The 23,993-nt window shown below is 43.0% G+C and overlaps 1 protein-coding gene across 1 annotated transcript in view; it reads left to right on the forward strand.

Moving 5' to 3' along the window:
* Nucleotides 1-23,993, forward strand: part of LOC108935025 (low-density lipoprotein receptor-related protein 8-like) — an 89,531-nt gene that overhangs the window by 45,342 nt on the left and 20,196 nt on the right. Inside the window, exons 5-8 of the mRNA XM_029250149.1 lie at nt 8,637-8,765; nt 17,705-18,082; nt 23,405-23,527; nt 23,696-23,818. Of these exons, the coding sequence (XP_029105982.1) occupies nt 8,637-8,765; nt 17,705-18,082; nt 23,405-23,527; nt 23,696-23,818 (753 nt within the window). The remainder of the gene's footprint in view (nt 1-8,636; nt 8,766-17,704; nt 18,083-23,404; nt 23,528-23,695; nt 23,819-23,993) is intronic.

Consider the following 23,993-nt stretch of genomic DNA (forward strand, 5'->3'; position numbering starts at 1 on the left):
GCCACGAGGGACACGGTCGAATGCCTTCTCCAGGTCCACAAAACACATATGGACCAGTTGGGCAAACTCCCATGAACCCTCCAACACCCTAGTGAGGGTATAGAGCTGGTCCAGTGTTCCACGGCCAGGGCGAAAACCGCATTGCTCCTCCTGAATCCGAGGTTCGACTATTGGTCGGATTCTCCTCTCCAGTACTCCTGCATAGACTTTCCCAGGGAGGCTAAGGAGTGTGATCCCCCTATAGTTGGAACACAATCTCCGGTCCCCCTTCTTAAAAAGAGGGACCACCACCCCGGTCTGCCAGTCCAGAGGCACCATTCCTGAGCTCCACGCAATGCTGCAGAGGCATGTCAGCCAAGACAGCCCCACAATATCCAGAGACTTGAGAAACTCGAGGCGGATCTCATCCACCCCCGGAGCCTTGCCACCGAGGAGCTTTTTCACTACCTCAGCAACTTCAGCCAGGGTAATGGACGAGTCCCCCCCCCCGAGTCCCCAGCCTCAACTTCCTCTACGGAAGGCGTGTCAGAGGGATTGAGGAGATCCTCAAAGTACTCCTTCCACCGCCCGAGGACATCCTCAGTTGAGGTCAGCAGCGCACCACTTCCACTGTAAACAGTGTTGGCGGAACACCGCTTCCCCCTTCTGAGTCGCCGGACAGTTTACCAGAATCTCTTTGAGGCCGACTGAAAGTCTTCCTCCATGGCCTCACCGAACTCCTCCCAAGCCCGAGTTTTTGCCGCGGCGACTGCCAGAGTTGCGTTCCGTCTGCCCCGCCGGTACCCGTCAGCTGCTTCAGGAGTCCCATGAGCCAGCCAGGCCCGATAGAACTCCTTCTTCAGCTTGACAGCATCCCTTACCTCCGGTGTCCACCGCCGTGTTTGGGGATTGCTGCCGCGACAGGCGCCGAAGACTTTATGGCCGCAGCTCCGAACCACCGCCCCGACAATGGAGGTGTGGAACATAGTCCATTCGGACTCAATGTCCCCAGTCTCCCTCGGGACCTGGTTGAAGCTCTGTCGGAGGTGGGAGTTGAAGACCTCTCTGACAGGGGCCTCCGCCAAACGTTCCCAACAGACCCTCACTATGCGTTTGGGCCTGCCAGGTCTGTCCAGCTTTTTCCCCCGCCATCGAATCCAACTCACCACCAGGTGGTGATCAGTTGACAGCTCAGCCCCTCTCTTCACCCGAGTGTCCAAGACATATGGCCAAAGATCAGAAGAAACGACTACAAAGTCGATCATCGACCTCCGACCTAGGGTGTCCTGGTGCTATGTGCACTGATGGACACCCTTATGCATGAACATGGTGTTTGTTATGGACAAACCGTGACTAGCACAGAAATACAATAACAACTCACCACTCGGGTTCAGATCAGGGAGTCCGTTCCTCCCAATCACGCCCCTCCAGGTGTCACTGTCGCTGCCCACGTGGGCGTTAAAGTCCCCCAATAGAATGACAGAGTCCCCAGTGGGAGCGCTTTCCAGCACGCCCCCCAGGGACTCTAAAAAGGCCGAGTACTCTACACTGCCACTAGGCGCATAAGCACAAACGACAGTGAGAGACCGGGTCAGGGAGACGACTCTCTCGTTCACCGGGATAGACTCCAACAGATGGCGGCTGAACTGGGGGGCTATTAATAAGCCCACACCCGCCCGCCGCCGCCTCACCCTGGGCAACGCCAGAATAGTGGAGAGTCCACCCCTGGTCGAGAAGAGTGGTTCAAGAACCCAAGCTGTGAGTGGAAGTGAGCCCGACTATATCTAGACGGTATCTCTCAACTTCCCGCACCAGCTCAGGCTCCTTCCCCGCCAGTGAGGTGACATTCCAAGTCCCAAAAGCCAGAGTTGGCGCCCGAGGTTTGGGTCGGCCGGGAACTCGGCCCCGACCACCGCCCAAATCACAGCGCACTGGCCCTTTACGGCCTCTCCAGCAGGTGGTGAGCCCACCGAAGAGTGGCTCCACGTCTTGACTTCGGGCTGAGCCCGGCCAGGCCCCGTGGGCATAGACCTGGCCACCAGGTGCTCGCATGCAAGCCCCTCCCCCAGGCCTGGCTCCAGGGTGGGGCCCCAGTGACCCCATACCGGGCGGGGTGGACGAGAGCCTTCATTTTATAGTCATAAGGGGGTTTTGAATTGCGCTTTGTCTTGTCTGTCACCCAGGACCTGTTTGCCATGGGAGACCCTACCAGGGGCATATAGCCCCAGGCAACATAGCTCCTGAGGTCATTCAGGCACTGAAACCCCTCCACCACGTTAAGGTGGCGGTTCGTGGAGGGGTAATGGACAACAGTAAAAGCATAATATTATACTGTATATCTTTTTACATTTTTGTTGTAACTGCCACAACCACTCCCGCACCTCAACCAGCAGCACCTGACTCCGATTAGGCACCTGTCTGCAGTTAGAGCTTTAAACACTCCCTTTTAGTCATTTTAAACTGAGATCAGGGGACACCATTACAGCAGTCATCTATGGTGAGTGCAATGTTTGTGACCTAAACAATCACACACAACTGACATGTTGCTCAGAATGCAAGCATGGAGATTGTTGTCCGAAGAGCTGTGGTTCACATGGGGAGATCGTAGTCCAAAATCATCGTCAAAGGGTCATGAACCAAAGACCAGTTAACAAGGAGTACAGTGCAAACCTGAGCTCAAGGTTTCTCAAAGAGTTTATACAAACACTGTGGCTAGGTCTTCTTCTTTTAAAGACTGTTTCAGTGAGGTGCTGGTGTTTTTCATGTGTGTATGTGGCATTAGCTCTGACCTTCTCCTGTGGTCCTCTGGTGTAATCTCTCAGAGGTTGTGACAACAAGAGGAAACGTGGATGCAGTGAAACAGGAACAGATGCAACTTTGCTGCCACAAAGTCACTTGTTTTTTGTAGAAACTACTTGCAATATGGACAACTGGATTCCTTCTATTAATCGTTTTAATTACCTGCGGTTTTATGACTGTTTCGCTCCTTGAGCTGTTTTGTACCAGTGTGCAGGGCAGACTGAAAGCTTCGCAGTAGCTGTGTTGCTCTGGGATTGAATTGTTCCTTTTAAATACCTGCCACTGGCAGAAATAAAATAAGAGCAAAGTGCTCTTATATCAACTCTTTTCTGAGCTGGTGTTGTAATAAAATGTGTATACCATTGTACTAAATCATAAGCTCATTGTATATTAAGGGTATATATTTTCATAAGCTGTTGTACTGGTTTTTGTTGTACTAGACTGAACTATATGAGAGCTGAACGTATTCCACAACACAATTGGTCTCCTACTGATGAACTTAATTGGGACTGAGAGTTAGTTTGTTACTTAAAACGTTTGCAAGTCGAATGTAACCTAGCCGGTGGGAGGCTTGTCATCAATTCTAAGTACAGCTACTAGTGTAATATGTAACGGAAAAACAGAAATACTGCACTACTAAGTGACTGTACTGTGAGAGTCATGTATCTTTATCTGTATGTCCCTTGTCTGCGGTGAAATGGACTTTTGGTTACTCTGAGTTGTACTTTTCTTTTGAGTAAAGTGTTTGCTAATTGAAAAAATATAAATGTAACAGCAACCCTGCCAGCTCCATGGGGTAGGAGGCTCCAACACACAGCCGAGTGTTTTGAGTGCCCTGACAGAGGTGTTTATGACATGGTGTAAATAAGAAAGCCCAGTAAGAACCGTGAACAGAGCTACACCGGGGTGTTTGTGCTCATCTGTGGTTCTTGGATCCTTTTCTTACCCTACAGACCACATGAAATTCAGTAGTACCTAGTGCAAGAATAATAAGAAATAAAAGGATAATTATAAGAAATTTATAGGACATTTTTAGTTGTGTTATATACCTTGAAGTGCAGAAATTTGCCCATTAACTTGGAGTTGGAGGTATTACTTGGAGGTGGAGGATGACAGAGAAGCAGCTTCGCTGACAGATCAAAACCAGTAGATCACCTACAATTTGTTTGCCAACCGTCTGCTTCTCCACACCTTTTGTTAAACATAAGGCAGCACTTAATATTTGCAATCGCAGTCTGTCAGCACATCAGGTAAAGCTTTGCTGCACAATTTGAATTGGTATGCCAGCTCTTTAGGAAAAAAATATTAAATACCTTTCAAAAAAGTTTGTAATAGCAAAAAGTTAGTTAGGTCATGGACACGCTGTACACTGGCTTGTAACGTCCAAGCAATACATTTTTCTTTGTTAAATTTCCTTGTGAAAAGATCATTACCTTTTCACCCCTGTACCATGTTGCCATATCCACCACTGGCATTATGCTCTTTTTTTTTTTTTTTTTTTCTGGAGTTCTGCATGGAAGCAGTTATGCACCAGCCCCAGCATGTTGCTGCTTTTAAAGGTCATACTGTACATCCACACTAGGACAATTTGGAGTAACAGCAAGTACTGCCCTTTATGAAAAAGCATTTTTGTTGCCGTTGGGCAGAACATAATACAAAAAACATGGCTCTAGTTTCCTTTGTCACCAAACCTTATGCTCTGAAAATAATTTGGAATCATGAGGAATAAAAAAAATCTGTAAGTTGCATTTAGGTACAAATTTTTCAACAAACAGGATTTAATCATAGGTAAACTTTTCAAAGTTGACCTGTTGCTAAGGTATTGCTTATGAAATTGGAAAAGTTCATTAATACAAGCCCCAATTTCCCCAAGTTTTATGAATCATACATTTGGATCCAAATCAGTGGTCTGAAAATGATAAAAAGAAATGTATTTCAGTGACTGTATATAATATATGATGTATTTTAGTTAGATAGGTGAATAGATAGTGAAGCAGCATTACTATCTGCTGCACCATTGTGTTGCCCTGGAAACTTATTTCACTTTAAATGTCTGAACAGATTCAAATCATAATGTATGAGAGTTTTGTCAAGATACACATAGGCAGGTGTAACAGAGGAGACGGGACGCCAGGTTGGGTGCACGTCCGTGTGACATGGGGTTGATTTATTCCCTCGTTGGGGAGATGGAAAGGGAGGGGAAAAGGGGAACTCGGAATGGGTGCGATGGGTACTTGGCCTGTTCTTGGTGGCGTCGTCCACGGGCTCAGGGTCGCTCTCGTGCTCGGGATTGGGATTGGGATCGGGATCATGTGCTCTCGGCGTCGGTTCTCCTCTGCCGATTCTCCCCCTCACTGCTGGGCGCAGGGGAAGAAATAGGGTAAGTGATTAGCCCCAGCTGCGGCTGCTTTGTCCCCATCCCCCGCCGCCTCGGCATGTTACACCAGGTTTTGTCAAAATAAAATATTCTCAACATTAACAACCTTCTGTGATAACCGTATGATAGAAGTTTTGACAACACTGACTTACATTTGTTATGCACCTATATTCTATTTAAAGTTTTTTTTGTCACTCATGCATGCTAGGCTCCAGATGTTAAGTTGAAAGATCTAGTGACTATGACCCGGATTTGGTCCTCTTTCCTCTTACAATCTAATACACTTGTGCGCAAGAATTCTCCATCTCTGGCCACTGGCTGATTTATTGTGATTCAATGTGTGTGGTGTGTTTGTGTTAGTGCAGGCTAATGAAGCAGTAAATCTAAGTGCCTAAATTTCTGGGAGCGTCGGCACTGTTCCAGCCCGCTGGGTGAAGGTACACATCACCAGCCCCGGCCTCCATCTGCCCACCCTCCCTAGCTGTGGGGTTTGCTCCAAGAAACAGCTCCATGTTACAGGGAGAGAGGAGAAAAGCCCCTGATGGAAGGAAAGGTGTATTTTGGCAACATGAAAGACAGTACAGGATGTTGTTAGATCACAATAGCTACTCTTCATGTGATAAGAGTTTGAAGACTTAAGTATCTGTTCAGTGGTGATTTCATAATGTTTCCATGCCATAGACTTGTTTTTGACACTACTAGTGTACCTTCATCATAGCCATTGCTTTTAGGTTTGGTCAGTCCCTATCTGATTGAGTCAGTGAAATTGTTAGAAATTTGACCAGTGTATTTTTATCAGTTCTTATTCTCTTAGATTGACCTGGGCATGGATCATGGTGACTAATAAAGAATTTAGCTCTTAAATTTTCAGGCAGGTCTTTTTTGCATTTGATCTCTGAGACAATCTTGTTTATAGTAGTATTCAATTATTAAACTGTGTTTCAACTTCAACTATCAGTCAAAATAATGCTGAGTGGAAAACAAAAATGAAATTCTTGTTACTATTGTAATTTACTTGCTGAATATTTTTATTGAATTGACACAGATATTGTTAGCAGAGGTCCTGACTTCCCCTTCTGCTGCATCACTACAGCATTTGATGACCGTCCTGATAACCTGTGTGAAAGCTCTCGGTCACTAGTTGAACCTAGTACCTTTCTTTCTCCAGCTAAAACAAGATGTGCTTCTGTATTTTGTACTCAGATCTACAGAGATTAAATGGATCAATAGCACAGTCGTGCTATTCGTGGTCTGGCTTGGCCAACTGCACAAAATGCACCTCCAGTACTAAACATTAGTGCAACGAGGGCAATGACTTATTGCCTCACATCACCTGTATTATTTGGACAAATTAAGGAAGAGTTATAGGATAACGGAATTCATCATGCTGAAATGATTGGAACGTAAAGAGCCACTTAATTCACTCCGACTCTGTGAAATGTAATAAAAAAGCAGTTTGTCAAAGGTATGGAGACCCACAGTGAGCTTCTCTTTAGAACATCTCAGTCAACTTTGGACAAGGGTGGGTCCTTCTCAAGCTAATGACACCTTAATTTTGGCAGAGACAGATTAACAACCATCATAAAAAGGCACAGAGGTACATTTGGGCAAGTCCCTTGATTCCCTGCCCTGCATTTCCATCAGTGTGTTTTTAATCTTAAGTGGCATCTGAAGGACTGCATTGGTTATACAATAATTTCCATTGTTTCCAATGCTTTTCATTGTTCTGGTTCATGATTTTTATTGTCACCATATGTTTGGGTGTCTGCTCTCACGCTCATTTGCTGCTGTTCCGTCCATCTTTGTTGAGATCTTGAAGATTAAGATTTGAATTAAGGGACATCATAGGTAACAGATGATATATCTCTTTGGCTGACTAGGTTTCACATCTGTTATCCTATTGGGATTTCGTTACCTTGCTTCTTGTTCAGTAAGCAAACCCACCTTCAACCTGCTTGCTGCACAAAATGTAACACGGAGCTTTTTGTTGATTTACCTGCACAGCCATCCTTGACACTGTATTTTTAATTATCTGGCTTGCACTCACCTAACTGACTTTCCGCTATACCTCACTCATGTTAGTTTGTTAAACTGCAGCAGAACATTTAGGCAAGTAGATGATGTGCACTAATGGGTAAGGCACTTTGAAAGCTGTCACTGTGGGCTGGGCACGTTACTAGAGCACAGCAGACTGACAGTACTGCCACAAAACTTAATATTTTTCCTAAAAAAAGTTCAGACCTCTTAATTTCGTGCCCATAAATAAAAATTGGTATGGGAAGTTTCCCACAGGTTTTTTAATAAGTTTCTGTTTCTGTTGTTCCAGGATGTTCAGGAAAACTTTGTGTATGCAGGTTTTTTTTCCTTATACTTCAGCAAGTAACATTAATCCATACGTTTATCACAAAGGTCTATAGGTCTTGCATGAAATGTCTGCAAGGTGAAAAATAAGTTATATTTGTAGTTTTTTAGGCATCACAACGTTTCAAACAGTTACTGATAGGCAATTCTAGAATACCGAGCTTAATGTATTATTCAGGGAAATGTGACTGCGTGAAGGTTTGCTGTGCTACCAGACATTCAACAGCAACATCGCAGACAGGAAACAAGTGCCAAGGCAGGCGTGTACGTGTTGTGATAACATATCCTGCATAATCTGGTCCATTTCCTGTGTCCGCACTTTCCCCACATATTAACCCTTAGCGATTCCTCCTGGGAATAAATGAATTAGAGTTTCAAAGTGCAAGTGAATGTGATTTGGAGTTACAAAGGGATCCAGCAAGGTGTTCTTCACCACGACTGCACGTAAGCGCGCTGTCACTTGCTTAGCAAACAGCCTAAGATGCGGTTTTAGCTAAACAACGGCTGTTTCATGAATGTTAAGCACCTGCAAATGTTTGATAAGTCCTCCCTGGAGAGCAGTGCCAGCTCAGTCACGCCAAGCAAACTCCATGTGCCAACACAGTGAGAAACAACAGGCCCTGAAGCAGGATTTTGACAGCTTAGGGGAGCGATGGGAAGGTCTTCGCCAGGGTCATACTAGTCTAAAATATAACAAACTCACTCAAGTACTATTGCATTTTGGGCCTGTTTGCTGGATGCAAAAAGCAATAGCACTAGCACACTGTGGCATTAAATGGGCTGTAATGTGAGATCAAAAGCCACATTGTGTGCTTGAACACCCTGCGTGGGGGGAATTGAGGGTGGAGTGGGTACAGTTTTTTTTTTTTTTTCCTCCCCCCCCTTCTTTTGATGTATTCTGTATAGAATTTCCTCAACGCTTGGAAAGTGGTGGTTACAAAAACAACAGGGCAAGCTGTTAATGGGTTTTGCTAAGCAAGCTGCCACATGCTGTGGGTTTCTTTAATTGGGGTCATGGGGAGAGCTGGGGCTGGTTATTGGATTGTGGTGGGAAATACTGACCGCCATCTCTTTCTCTCTCTCTCTCTCCCTCTTCCTCCAACATTTCACTCCCCAACAGGTAGACAGACATGTCCGCCTGAGAAGTTTGACTGCGGGGGCTCTGCCAACAAGTGTGTGTCGTTGTCATGGCGATGTGATGGGGAGAAGGACTGCGAGAACGGGGCGGATGAGGAGGAGTGCGCTGCCGGTAGGTGTGGCTGACAGGCGTTTGGTGGAAAACACTCACGCTGGTCCCACAGACTGCAAATGGTTGGGAGGCAGTCAACTCTGACGATGAAAAAACACCTTCCATATTATGGTATCTCTGGGTCACTTGTAGTTTGGAAAAAGCTGGTATAAATGCATAGGTGCAGGTATCACTTTGTACATTGTAAAGATGAGCTGGGCTGCTGTCTGCTTTCTGTTGCGATTTGAAACCTGAGTGATATTTTCAGGGACATATGGTGTCTGGTGTTTCTGCAATATCCATCTCTTGATCAGTTTTCACACTCAAAGGATGGATAAAGTGGGAATGTGAACTCATCATCACACCAAGTCCCTTGAAAATATATGTCTGTTCGGTACAGTAATACCACCTCCGAATCAACACTGTTGGCTCAACCTTTCATCCTGCTCACAGGCCAGACAAGGGCACAGCATCAGTTATTTCCATCACTAGCGAAATTGTAAAGGCAATATTGATTTTTCATGAGCTTGTGACCCACACAGTTATCTGCTTCCCAAATATTATGTTTCACATATTTGCCCTTTCCCCACATCTTTTATCCCATTATTAAGGTGGAGGCAATACTCGCAGTGTAGTGCAAAAATTACTGTTTCAACAGCATATCTGATTATTAAGGGCATAAAAGCTATGATTGGTAATTTTCGTGGTAGCTGTTTATTTGCTCATTTGGCTTTATGTAATCAGTACTGCCTCTTAGTGCTGTGCTTCCCAGAATCTCTTGTGGTCTCACAGATGTGCTTCTTATTTGAATCCTTTTGTCAGCAGGATCACATTATTCTCTGAAATGCTAATTAAAAGGCATGAGTCTCGTACAGCACAGCCAATCAGCACTAGATTCCATGTCACTGTCATCTTCACCTGCTTTATGGATGTGATTCAGTTCTGGTTAGAAGTGAAATGAGAGACAGTGCTTCAACAGTAACTACAGTAAAGCATTTATGGTCGTAGAGCCCACATAGGACTTACACAGTCAGCTTGAGTAGGTCTCCCAATCTTCCCAAGACAAAGATGTGTAATGTTGCTGTGGAAATAAAGTACAAACACCTGCAGACAAACGTAATCACACACACTTCATTGAATTACAATGATTGGAAGGTTGTGTGTGGGGTGACATCACTTTAGTCATACATATGTAATCCCAACTTCAATTCTGTAAAGCAAGCAGCTTGGTGATTTGTCTCCATACATTACAGGGGCTTTTTCAGTATTCCCGTTCTGTGAAGCTGTCCATTTGCTTCTCCAAGTTCAGCAACAAAGACAAGTGGCAGAGTGCAGCAGCCACCCTGTCGTGAAGGCTGTAATCACGCCACAAACTCCCGTTTTTCCCTCATTTAGTCCTTTCCGCCCTCTTCAGAGACAGTCCACAAATCAATTTACTCTGAAAATCAGGGAATCAATGTCTTCAGCAATGGGAGAAGGGGTGCGTGGTCTGGACATGCCCGGTCACACAGACAGACTGCCTTTACAAAGGCAACGTGTGGCTAAAAGTGTGTGGCATGACAGTTAAAAGGCAGCCCTTACAAGTTTATGAACATAATTTTTGTGTCCAGTTGGCTTAGATCAGTTTTGTGCATTCATAGCTGTAGTTATCAATCAAGATTCTTCTTGTCTTTGTTAGTTAACAAATAAAGGATCAAATTGTGTTCTAGGAACCTAATATATTTATTCATGTATCTATGCAACTTATACTATTATGTTTTTACTCTAATCTTCTTATGATTTATCCAGTTGTATAACTGGGTAATTTTATTAAAACAATTCAGTAATTTGTCAAGGCTAATACAGAATGAAGTTGGTTTCAAACCTAGGTCTTTTGAGTGCAAGGCAGCAGCTCTAATCACTACGCCATCTGCTGTCCCAGTGATTTTCAGCTCATCCCATTCTGTTTCCTTTCATATTTGGCTGGAAAAACTCACAAAAAAAAATTAATTTTTGGTTCTTTGTTGAGGCTTTTCCTAGGAACTGGGTGGATTATCAATAGGTTGCAGAAACCCTGCTGTTACTTTTAAAAGCGGTATATACGTTTATATAACACCACATAATGCTGTGTAAATGAGCCATATACCTAATCAGAGTAGAATTATATAAATAGTCTTCAATATAAACCATCTTCTGAGGAACTTGACCGTGTTGAGGGTTATTGAAAAAATGATGAAGATGAGGGTACTAATGATGATAATCATTTTTGTTTCCCTGTTCTGTGGACTCCTTATTGTTCCTGTCTGTTGTGTGAGTCCTGTAATGTGCAAGAAAAGTCTTTTGATCTTTAATTCAAAATGATGAAGTACTGGAGGTGCAATTACAAGCTGTGCTCTGCTGTCTGGTCTTATTCATTACAGTGTCTCTTTCTGTACAGGGGACCATATGCAGAATATGTCGAAATAATTTTTATCAGGTCATTCAGAGTCCCAGCTCAGTATGTTCTGCTTCTCTGTATGGCCACTGAAGTTATGCTTACATACTGAACCAACTGATATTTGAAATAAATCAATACGGATAAAAAGAAAAATCAGTAGAAAACACAATATCAGCCACAAGACATTAAATAGAGGCTTTAGATCCATATTTTATGCTTAGGTGCCCAGCAAAATGTCATGGTCAGCATAATAAGAAGTCATCATATACTGTGGGCCTCCAGCAGAATACACTGTTTCTGAAACGGATTACAAGTTTGTAGTTGAGAGGTCTGGAGTATGATAAAAGCATGTGTTCCTGGATGGCCCATGTCTGAGCACAGCATATGTTTTGTTCCTCAAGCAGGTGGGCCTTGCTATCTCGACACAGTGTATTTTCATTCCCTACACTGACCATTGGTGTCCACATCTTATGATGACACTGACGAACACACAAGTCATACACAGTCATTTCCAAGAAGGGAGTTCAGTGATTCATGTTTAAAACAAATATCTTAGGATCTGGTGATAAAGTACTGTTGGCCTCTTGAACAGACCAAGACAACCCTGTACCTTATTTGTTTTTCCTATAAACCTCATTTTTTCAGGCATTTTCTAGTAGCTAAGGTCTTTCTTTGGAAGAATGGCTGAAACCCTTTGTTGGCAGCAAGTTAAATTCTGTTGCATCTAAGCTCCTTTTCCTGTCTTTCTGCCAATCTTAACAAGTTGTTCAACACAGAAAAGACAAAACAATTAAATACTTGTATATCTAACTTGGAATGAAATCCCTTTTTATCATCTCAGAAATTTATGGCATGCATGGTCCAAACAGTAATGAATCTGTTGACACTGGGCTTGAGTAATGACTCATTTGTTTGTCCGGGAGATTAAATCACACATGAGACTAGAGAGCATTTCATAAAAATCTTATCAGTTGCACCCCAAGAACAGTATTTGTTGTTTCTCGATTGAATAAACCCCGATTGGCTTGTAGATGGTCTTTGTAATGGAAAGTGAGAAGTTTTTCTGCTGTAAAACAACACCAATTTTTTTTGCCCACCCCCCCCCCCCACTGTAAAACAAGCTGCAGTTTTGCTTTTTTTTAATTACCCAGGAGACACTTCTGCCATTATTCCCCTTGCTGAAGTGGTAAGAAGCCATCCCATGATTGAGGGCCCTGTGCTTGCAAGGCCCCTTGGCTGAAAAAACTCAGACCTCCAGGGGTTGGAAGATTAATCATTATTAAGTTCATTTAAATACTACGTACTGGAAAATGAAATCTGTTTCTTCATTAGTTGCTGTAGTTTTATTTCCACATAAAATCAACACTTATTATTTGTTAAAGTATCTGAGCTTAGCCGGTGTCCTTGGTATTAACCTGAAGTTGAATTAATGGTCCTGTAGAAGTGAAGTTCCCTAAATTCTCATCTCCAGTGAGGAAAGTTTCAGACAAAGACTTAAATGTACTATCCATTAATCAGCATCCATGCAGTGGTACATGCTGGATTGATAGATCTAAACTGACTTCATCTGACGTGAATGTCCATAAAGCAGTGTCTAATGATACACACAGTCTGAAGGTTGGCTAAACAGTTTCATCTCGCCGCATTGACTACAAGGAGAGAGTCCATAAAGTCCCCTCCCAAAACAAAAAGCTCACTCTATGGAGGGAACGGTGGCAAATTCAGGGGTAAAGCATTAGCACCATGTGCTCACAGGCAGATGTACACCGTTTGAGTCTGCTGAGGCAGTTGCTAAAATATTAATTATGGGTTAATTAGACACAGCAGTTGCCTGGCTTTCAGGGATGCTGGTGTGTAACTGAGGGCATGTTTACAGATTGTCTTCTGCTCCTCTCCTGGAGTGTGGAAAGCTCTTCTCCAAGGAAATGCACCCCCTTCTCACAGAAGACCTCTAAGCAAATTTGGAGTACCCTGCAAAATGCTCTTTTAAAGCAGTTAACTGTATAAACAGAGGGGGAAAAATTAAATTCCAACTATGTAAGAAATAAGCTGTGCAAAAGGGTACATTCTCTAATCCACAATATTTAATTGCCTTGCCTTCCTGTTTATTCCATATTAGCGTCTGAAGGAGGAGGGGGAGGCGGGTTGCACAATGAAGCTCATCTCTATGGAATGCCCTTGACTCTAATTGTCAGATTTTCTGCCTGCGATGAGCTTATAACACTTTCTCTTAGTGCATTGCTCAGAGACATTTCCGTTTCGTTGTTGATGGATTTTGCTAACACCATTAAAATAAGAATTTTACATTGTGCTGAAAATAGAAATGACTTTTTACAGGAAGAGCTGGAAAAGTCACATCGCTTTCACCAGTGTTGTTTACATGCTGCCATAAATGATTGAAAGTGATTGAATGTTTAATCTACTAGCTGGATACATTTACTGAAGCAATTCAGGTTGCATAGCTATCTGAATGGTACAACAGCAAGACCCCTGAAAACTTTACTGATACACATGGAAGTGATCCTCTACGTCCAGGTATACAGTACACCCATTTTATGGGGTACTATAGTCTCTGTTCATCTTGAAGAGCATGGGAAGTGACAAGGACTTCTGTGAAAACCAAGGTCTTCAGACAGTGTTGAGCCATACACTGATGGGGGGTTGGCTCCATCGCTTCTTGCTTTTGAATTTTACATGAACCAATCGGTCTGTTGTCATGTGATTCCCAGTGGGCCCAAGTCTGACTGAAGTGTCCTTGAGTGGTGCTGTGCAGTCTGGCTGATCTTGCAGACAGCACCATGCCTAGGTTACTGTTGAGATAACCCCTCCTGTCCCTGTGTAGGAAATAATCCCCATCCGTACATAACCCTCGTGGCCCATAAATGGCACAGACTGGACTTCTGGAACCACACTGATGAAGAAAGCCCATGAACAGCAGACAAGTTTTAGTCTCCTTGCAGGCCAGCTCTGGGAGCCCCATCATCCAAGGCCTCCTTTTCCAGTATCACTGTTTCTGCCATAGCTTTGAAAACAACACCTCATTAGTGGATCCCCCACACCCACGCCCCCCCACCATGCCCACTTGAAAGCAGAAATGACAGCCATGCTACAAAAATGCCAGCCGATGCTTTTCAGTGCATGGCATTTGATGCACTCGGATTAGAATATCTTCATCTGATGATAGGCAAACAGATGGCATGAAAAGGAAAAGTCAAAGTTGTTATCAAAGACCTGAGCATCAGTCCACAGGAATAAAGTGAAGTGCTGCTTTGATGTTAATTATTTTACAAGGGGGTCAGAGCTATGTAGAATATGAATGAAGCTTATAGACAAATTTTGCTTTTGCTTATCTGAATTATAGGTATGTTATATAAAGTTCTCATTTTTTGCCAAAGTGGTGAAAAATAACCTTAATAAAAAACCTCACATCTTGCTGTAACATACTGTGCAGAATGTTAGTGAAAGTCCAATTTTAATGAAGAATGATAAAAAGAGCTGTAACCAGCAGCAAAAACTAAAGATATGCATTGCTGTGAAAAAGTACCATATTTGCCCTCTTTCCAATTTTACATTCATTCAGTTTTGTCCATTTTTGCAGCTTTTTCGCATCAGATGTGATCAGATCTTTTTGTCTGTGCTAGTACTATATCAATCATGCCTCGGATAGAAAAAAAATATTCCAGTATTCCATTAGGGGGGTGCGGTAGTGCAGTGGGTTTGACCGGGTCCTGCTCTCTGGTGGATCGGGGGTTCAAGTCCCGCTTAGGGTGCCTTGTGATGGACTGGCATCCCGTCCTGGGTGTGTCCCCTCCCCCTCCAGCCTTACGCCCTCTGTTGCCAGGTTAGGCTCTGGTTTGCCGCGACCCCGTATGGGACAGGCGGTTTCTGATGATGTGTGTGTATTCTATTATGTTCCACACCAATTAAATAGCATAAAAACAATACTGTTGTCACTTTTTCAGGCATCATCAAAGGGGGGCAATCACTCTTTTACTGTACTAAACTGTATAATATTTTGCTGTGTGACTATACAGAAATATTTAAATGTTCTGGAAGGTAGCAATCAACTTGCAAGAGAGAAAAAAGAAACAACTCAATTTTGACACGGACATTTTGATGTTTCTCAGTGTTCAAAATTTGACTCAGAGAGTCAGATTTGCTTTCGGCTCCTGTGAATCGGCCGTAGATAAAATATGAAATATGAGGCCTATTTGCTGCAATGAATGGCAGCAGTAGGAAGGGTTGGTGACGAATGGGTGCAGTTAATAGGTTTGTCAGGATTTGAATGAGAGATGAGGGCCCCCAGTCCTGAGCTGTCTGTGCTGTTGCTCTATGTAGTCCTGGCAGCAGTTGCGGGAACTAGAGGAGACACGTGGAACTGGCACATGGACAGCTGAAGCAGGATCCTCTGGTGAGCCTGGCCTGCAGCCCAGGAGCCTTGGCAGACAGTGCGGGTGGTGGACGTGAGTGTGTGTGTGCGTGTCTGTGTCTGTGCATGCGCCACCTTGCACAAGAGAACGGTACCTGTTGTGAGGGTCACGGTGGAACGTCTACCTGAGAGGAGCTGGACTGCAGAGTTGAGCAACACCCCATATCCGTAACCTCTTCCTGTATCAGGTATTCCTGTTCAGGAGGTCTGGCCACTGTAGTCCAGCTTTTTTTGACTTTTCATTAACAGCTGCAGTGCTGCGTGGCAGTACCAGCTTTGGATCGTAATGAGTATTGCTGAAACAACATCAGCTGCCAGATCAGCAAATGCAGCGGCAGGTTGGAGCCTGCTGATTGACAGCAGCGGTGGTCCACCTCTCTCACGACGTTTGTGACCCCTGTGGCTTACAGAACATATATAATTGTGCTGCATTAGGGACATTAGCCAGTGCTCTCGGGTGTTTCACTGCTTAAGTGACTCGCTGTCAGTCCGAGTGCTCGGAATGATACATCATGGATTTCCTCGGCTGACAATGCTTGGGGCCAGTGAGGGCCACTCGTTGCTTTAACGGCATTCGGTTCTATAGTGTCTTCTTCAAAACAATTGCTCACGCCACATTAGCCCTCTGTCGATATGGCTGGGTTGGATGCCAACATTAAAGCAGGCACGAATATGCATAAATTTGGATTTTAATGGTCTGTGCTTTGTTAATGCATGTTTTTAAGTCTAACTATAGCTTTTCATCTGAGAATTTCTTTGCTTTTAACATTTTAGGTTTATGTTCTCCTTGGAATTTAAATGCGTGTAAAAAAAAAAATTCGACACTGAAAAAATGAAGTTAAAAAAACTTAACCTCCTATACAGTATATATGTTATATTGGAGAGGGTTACAGTATAAAAAAATAGGAATTTTCTTTTCCCTTGAGACAACCCAGTAAAGTAGGGCTGTTCAACTTACTCCTGGGCTGCTGAGTCCAGCAAGTTTCCCAGCTCTCCTCAAACAACAGACACACACACACACATTTTCTGAACCGCTTGTCCCATACGGGGTCGTGGGGAACCAGAGCCTACCCAGCAACACAGGGCATAAGGCCGGAGGGGGAGGGGACACACCCAGGACGGGATGCTAGTCCGGCACAAGGCACCCCAAGCGGGACTCGAACGCCAGACCCACCGGAGAGCAAGACCTGGACCAACCCACAGCGCCACCGTGCCCCCATCAAACAACAGATAGTTGGACTTAAATGGGATTAATCAGGACACAGTTTGTTCATCGCACTGTAGTCAGACAGCCTTTTAATAAAATAATTAAGAAAAATGCAACTATTGTCATCTCAAAGTGGTCCAGGTGTGAATGTGCCCTAAAAAGCATTCAAGGTCTACTGGACTAGGCATGCGACAAAGTGGACTGGCCTTGCCTGTTGCTTGCATATTTATTGGGGCCTATTGCCAGGTGCTACTCTGAATTTGCTTACACATGCTGATTTGTCTTGCCCTTTAGCTGTGTGCTGCACTTGTGAGTGCATGTGTGTGTGTTTTTATGCACACATTTGTCTTTGTGACTTTGCAGGGACTAGGTTGGTGGTCAAAGGGTCACTGGCTTTGCTGCAAATTAGACCTCATTGCCTGTTTACTCTCAGTTTATTAGTTAATGAAGACATAGCATAAGATTTCATTTAGCCACAGTTTGATGATTAAAATAATCTGTGACCAGCCAGCAGCAAAAAAATGCATTGTGGCAGAGGTCTTGGGTCTCTGATGACATATGGCCAAGTTGTTTCCATGGCAGTATTTCAGTGGCTGGCATAATAAATTTAATAGTGTAATGACTTGCATTTTACTTACAAAGCAGTGGAACTTCACAGAATTTGTGCAGTTGTCGTAGTTGCACTGCTCTCCAAGTCATAAGCCCCCTAAGTGAAGGACAGGTGTTTAATGCAGCCCAATAAAACCATTGATGCCTATTACCGTTTGACAGCAGAGTCCGCAACTCGGGCAGCAGGGGAACTGTGAAATCAGTGAAGCAGGTTTGATGGGTCCCATTATCTGGGCAGTTGCTCTTAGTTGTCACCCCCGTTCATAAGGGCTGTTTTTTCCGTACCTTCCCTCTCCTAGATGCAAAGGCCTGCGCCCCTGAAGAGTTCCAGTGTGCAAACCGCCGCTGTGTGGCTGGGACGCTGCACTGCGATGGCGATGATGATTGCGGCGATGGCAGTGATGAGGCAACTTGCACGGCGTCCGCCACCTGCGGCCCTCACCAGTTCCGCTGCAACAGCTCTGAGTGCGTGCCACAGCTGTGGAGCTGTGACGGCGACCCCGACTGCGCCGATCGCTCGGACGAGGCCGTGGAGCGCTGCGGGCGCCAAGCCGAGCCCTCCCATCCGCGCTGCAGCACCAGCGAATTCCAGTGCGGTAGTGGCGAATGCGTGCGGCTGGCCTGGAAGTGCGACGGCGACACAGACTGCAAAGACAAGTCTGACGAGAGCAAATGCCGTGAGTTCCTGTTCCATAGGGCGCGATCTTACGCTGGATTGTGTGTGATGTAAATACATTTTTCTTTGCTTTTGTACTTAACGTAGTTTTTTTTTTCTTTTTTATTTTTGTTGTTTCCTGTCCTTGTTTCAGTAGTGGTCTAAATAAAATTAAAGTAGTTCTTCCAACTACAGCAATTTTTTAAACTTATTTGTTAGGCTTTGATCCAATATTTTGCTTCCTGTATTTTCTTGGATTCTACTTTGAAGCATTGTTTTCTGTTAAAATGGATATTTTCTAACTGCATTCAGTACAGTATTTAAGGTACATTACTCTTATGGTATCTTTTTATAATGCATTTATTTAAAATTTTGTTGTAGATCTGCAGTAGGATCAGCCTGAATCATGAAATGCTGTTGTTAATACTGTTGTTATTGTTATTTTGAGCATTAATAGTATTAGTGTTATTATTTCAGCTATTTCATTACTGCTTCCAGGTACTTCGCAACATTTAACCCCCTTCTCGGTTTTTTTCATGAAAACAGGGAAGATGCTGCATGCAGTTTTTTATGATCTTTCTGCCAATTTAATGACCAAAGGAGTCACTGTAACTGGATGTGACATTTGCAGAATTGGTTCAGTAGCAGATTTATTCCACAATGATGAGATAAAATGTGGCTCTAATGAAGAGTGAAAATGGAGCAGAAAGGGATACATTGTATAGTGAGCCAGTGTGATGTCTGGTGTATCTGAGTACCAGGGATATTTTGGATATTACAGTTTGTTTGACTTACACTAACACCCTGCCTATTGATCTTTCCATCAAGTTTACCTGTTTCCAAGGTGTTCTCTAAACTCTGCTGTCAACCGTTGCCTTTCCAAACTTTCCAAAAACACACAAACTCATTAAGGTTGCAGGTATCTCAGTGGTCAAGGACACAGACTTATATCCTGAAGATTGATAGTTCATATTCAGTTAGGGACCCTGCCGTAAGAAACATACTCAAAATCATTAGTTCCTGTAGACTCTCCCGCTGCCTTTCTGTTACATCCAAAATGATGTACAATGATTTTTAACTTATAATTAGCTGATTTTGGTGTGCTAGTGCTATATACACTACAGTAAACTGCCCATAGTAATTCACAATCTATACTGCTAAGCAATGTAACAGTCTTTCAATCATAAATATATATATATATATATATATATATATATATATATATATAGTAACAATCATATGTGTATGTATATAATATATATATATATATATATATATATAGTAACGACCCACGTTACTGTATGTTTGGGTGGGAAGATTTGTTTATTGTAAATAGTTGAATTGTGGGTAAAAAGAAATAGAGGGTTCAACCACTAGGGTGATTTATGGGTAAAGTAAAGGGGTGACTGTGTTTGACAGTGTGTGGAAAGAGAGCCTGGGGGTGCTAAGCAGGCTGGCTTGAGGTGCAGGTCCTTGAACAAACGGGTCCTCGGACCGAGAGCATTATTTTCCTGTGTGCTGGTGTTCAAATAAACATTCCTTTTTCGCCCCATCTGAACCCACAGTGCTGTGCGCCACTGTATATATATGTGGAATTATCTGGATTTCTGCATGAATGATTCCTAAAATGTAATCTGATGTAGTATATAATAAGTCTTATTTAACTGACAATACATGGCAGTTTAAATTTTGATATCTACTGAACAAATTATTTAAACTGTCAAGATCACTAATGAAGTAGTATGTGAATCTCTGCGATATTGACATATTGAAAACAGGGTAATACGAGTCAGGTATTCCACTCGGGGGGTCGCTTACACAGTAGAAAAAGTTGCTGCCTTTCAGGTTTTGTAGAGTGGTTGTCATGAGTCAAACTTGACTAGATGGAAATATCATTCATCCCTTCCAATCAATGAGTAAGGTGTTCCAAAGAAATTAAGTGTGGGTTTGACCTGCCCTGCTGTGTTAAAAAACACTTGCAATTCTGGTTACCTGCTCTTCCCAGTAGAGCTCTTTTTAAGTGTAGAATGGCCCAATCAAAACAGATTTTTGAGCATCTCAGAAGAAGAGCTGTTGAAGTTAAGACAAGAAAGGATTACAAATTGATTTCTAAGGACTTTGGCCTCCATCAATTTACAGTCAGGCAGACAGTTTAAAAATGGGAAAAAATTTAGCACATCTTCTACTCACCCTAGGATTGGGTCTTACAAAAATGAGTGCAAGGGGGCACCATACAATCCTCAAAAAAGAGACAAAGAACCCTAGAATGACATCTAAGGACTTGCAGCCATGTCTTACACTTGATAACATATAACATCTGTGTTCACTGAACAAAAGTAGTCTTCATGGGAGGTTAATACAGAGCAAGCAACTGCAATCTGGAAACAAAAAAAAAGAATGCTGCCTGTGTCAAGTGTCCTTTCCACTTGTCTGTTCCATAGCAAAACAAAAGTTTAACTTTCTGGTAAATGTAGGCAGAGTGAAGTTTGGAGAAAACATAACACCATATAGCAATACCTTGTTTCAATTATGAAGCATGGTGGAGGGAGTATAATGCGGTGGGGCTGCTTTGCTGTTTCAGGGATAGGAACTACTGCAGTCATTAAAGGACCAGGTTTCATTAGGAAATTTTACATCAGAATGTCAGGGCATCTGTCACTGAGCTAAAACTCAAAAGAAGTTGAATCATGTAGCATGACAATGATCCAAAACACAGAAGTAAATCAATAACAGACTGGCTGAGACAGAAGAAATTCCATATTTCAAAATGGCCAACTAAGAGTCCTGACCTTAGTCTCATTGAAATACTGTTGTATGATCTGAAGTAGGTTGTTAAGCAAAACATCTCAAAAATACACTTGAACTGAAACAGTTTTGTATAGAGGAATGGGCTAAAATACTTCCTAATTGGTGTGTAGGTGTGATCAGCAACTACAGTAAGCATTTAGTTGAGGTTATTGCTAATAAATAAAGTTTCACTAGTTAACGAAATATAAAGATTCACCTGATTTTTCATCAATGACATTGATTGTTTAAACCATTTATTCAGTGAAAATATGATCATTTTAAATGTTGTTTGTTAGAGTATTTATTTTTATGACTAGAAGATTTTTGGATATTTTATGAGCTATTCATGCAAAAATACAGAAAATTCTGACAGGTTCACAGACTTTTTCTCACAGCTGCGCATACCGTGTCACCAGATACGGGAAGCACCAGTTCACCTGAAACATTTATCTTTGGACTGTTTGAGGAAACCAACATGAACACAGTTAGAACATAGGAGCTCCACAAAGACAGAAAACTGTGTTGAAACTCACAACTAATCAAACACTCTAAGAGCTGAGAAGCATCAGTTCGATCCACTTCTCCGCTATGCCACCTGTATTAATCTGAATCCATCTTTCTCTGAACTCATCCCAGCTCTTCTCTCAGTGCAGTATGCTGATATAAGTGAATTTCCACTGTCTGTCTTGAAAAGTGTGTTTATTGGGGGCTCTTCAAGGTGTGATTACCAACATGTTCTTTACTTCTGCCTGAACATTAATTACCATGTAAAACCGGATTTGAGCCCATTAATGGAGCTTTTGTGGTAAGGGTCACTTTGCCTGGCCCACACAGATCGCTGGGCCACCTGCCTCCCGGGATGCAGGAAAGGTTAAATGTCACCTGCTGACAAGGATGTTGCACAGAAAGAGCAAAGCAAAATGAGTATCGAGGGGTTGCTAGGCAACCCTTTGATTTCCTCCAACATATAAGAGCTTTTGAATTAAAGAAGGGAGGGGGCATTTTTAGCAGGAAATCAGCCCTTCCCCCTACAACACTTGCCACAGAGGCCTCAACATTGACCCCCTGTGAATGGTGCTTTCCTCTCTGAGTGATGTAAAGCAGATGATTTGCATCTGTAATATTTAATCTGTTGGATCTGTTCCACAGGCATGGCGCTTTTGCTTTATACAGAGCGTGATAATCCAACATCAAGGGAGATACATCATTTATTACAAACTGACGGAAGGTTTTTATTAAAAGACTATTTCTTGCTTTGATCCAACACATTACATCTGGTATCTTCCATTATTTAATTGGTAAGACAATGGCAAATATAACATAATTTATGGTTTGTAGAAAACTTTTGTAGCTTTCTTCAGCCTTCGAGGCATATGTTTCAATATGCTTAGGAGTATTTTTTTAATAACAGTTCAGTGGATGTGTCCAGGGATCAATATGTCCCTTGAGAGCCTCTTGAAAGTCTCTTGGGTTTACCTTTTAAAATGAGAGGCTGAAAATCATTCATCAAAACCTTGGGTTAACTGCTTTTCTTCCTCCCAGACACAAATACAGCCTAGCGCCGCATAAATTTGAGAAGATCCATCATAGTTCTAATTATTTTCATTAGTACCATCAGCAGAATGTTGAGGAGGATATTGGATTTGTAAATCAAGTCCAGTTCTGAATTCTTTAAGCCTCATGTGAGTTTTTTTCTAAGCGTGCACGCGTGTGTGTGTGTGTGTGTGTGTGTGTGTGTGTGGAGCTTAAGAAAGAGAAAACACATAGTGGGGTCTCCAGGGTAATCCTGAAATTGATAATTACTATGCACTTTCAGGGCTCAGCAATTTAAGACTACAGGTCGTCAATAATTGATGGACAGAGCAAAAAATAAACGGGAACTAAACCTTGCTGCTCAGTAGACAACGGAAGCAACAAGTCATGTCATTTAAATGTTTACCTTCTTGTGGCTATCTTGGAATGAGTTTTTGCCTCTCTTATCTTTTACTCTGTCTACGGGTTTTTGATTCTGGAAAAGGGTGACAAAGTGGTAGTGAAACAGCAGTGTGTATGTGAGCACATTGCTGGAAGCTTTCAGCACATTGTGACTGCCGCTTGTGAATTGGAAGAAATGTGAGATGTTCCTGTTGTGATGTGGCCCACCTGTTTACCTCAAAGAAAAGCATCAATGAAAATGCTCAGCTTTTTAACTCATTATTATTATTATTAACTAATATTCAGTTGACACCTTTATGCAAGGTGACAGTAACAGTCTTAGATATGACAAGTTAACATTCATACAGTCTTTTGCTCATTTATACAGCAGAGTAATGTAACACACACACCCAGACACACAGTCAGGCAATTTACAGTCCCCAGTTAACTTGAAATACATGTCTTTGGACTGTGGGAAGAACCCATAGCTCCCGGAAGATTGAACCTATGCCCAATCATCCCATCCAGCGCTATTCACTCTGCCACTGTGCTTTGATGGATGTGTCTGCTATACATAATGATGCAATCTCTGAGTGTGGCTCAGCTCTGTATAATGAAGTGCTGTTGCCTATGTGTTGCACAGCGCTGCTGACATGTCGACCAGATGAGTTCCAGTGTGGCGATGGCTCCTGCATCCATGGTACCAAGCAGTGCAACAAGGTGCACGACTGCTCTGACTCCAGTGATGAGGCTGGGTGTGTTAATGGTAAGTAGGTGTGTATGTGTTTGAAGCATCCATGATGAACTGAATCCTTCTTCATTTAACCTCTCTGTGAACACTGGGTCAGTGTGTTAGATGTATTAAGGGCAGACTGGGACTTTGTAACCAGTGAATGTCTTTTATACTGATACTGTGTACCGCACTGATTTGTAGCCACCAAGTGTGAGGGGCCCCTGAAGTTTATGTGCAAGAACGGGGAGTGCATAGACAGCAGAAAGGTGTGTGATTCCCATCGGGACTGCAAGGACTGGTCTGACGAACCAGCCAAGGAGTGCGGTAAGGGCAGCCATGACTCACCATCGGTATCAAAGATCTCCTCTGTTGGCATCAGTTGATTTGGTCAAGTTAGTAGGCAGAAATCAAGCGGGTTGTTCATTATATGTAAAACATGAAGAAGCACTTGCCTGTCATGGGTCAGATCATTTGTACTTCTTGAAAAAGAAAAAAAAGT

Source organism: Scleropages formosus, chromosome 3 (assembly GCF_900964775.1).
Source record: "Scleropages formosus chromosome 3, fSclFor1.1, whole genome shotgun sequence".
Classification (NCBI taxonomy): domain Eukaryota; kingdom Metazoa; phylum Chordata; class Actinopteri; order Osteoglossiformes; family Osteoglossidae; genus Scleropages; species Scleropages formosus.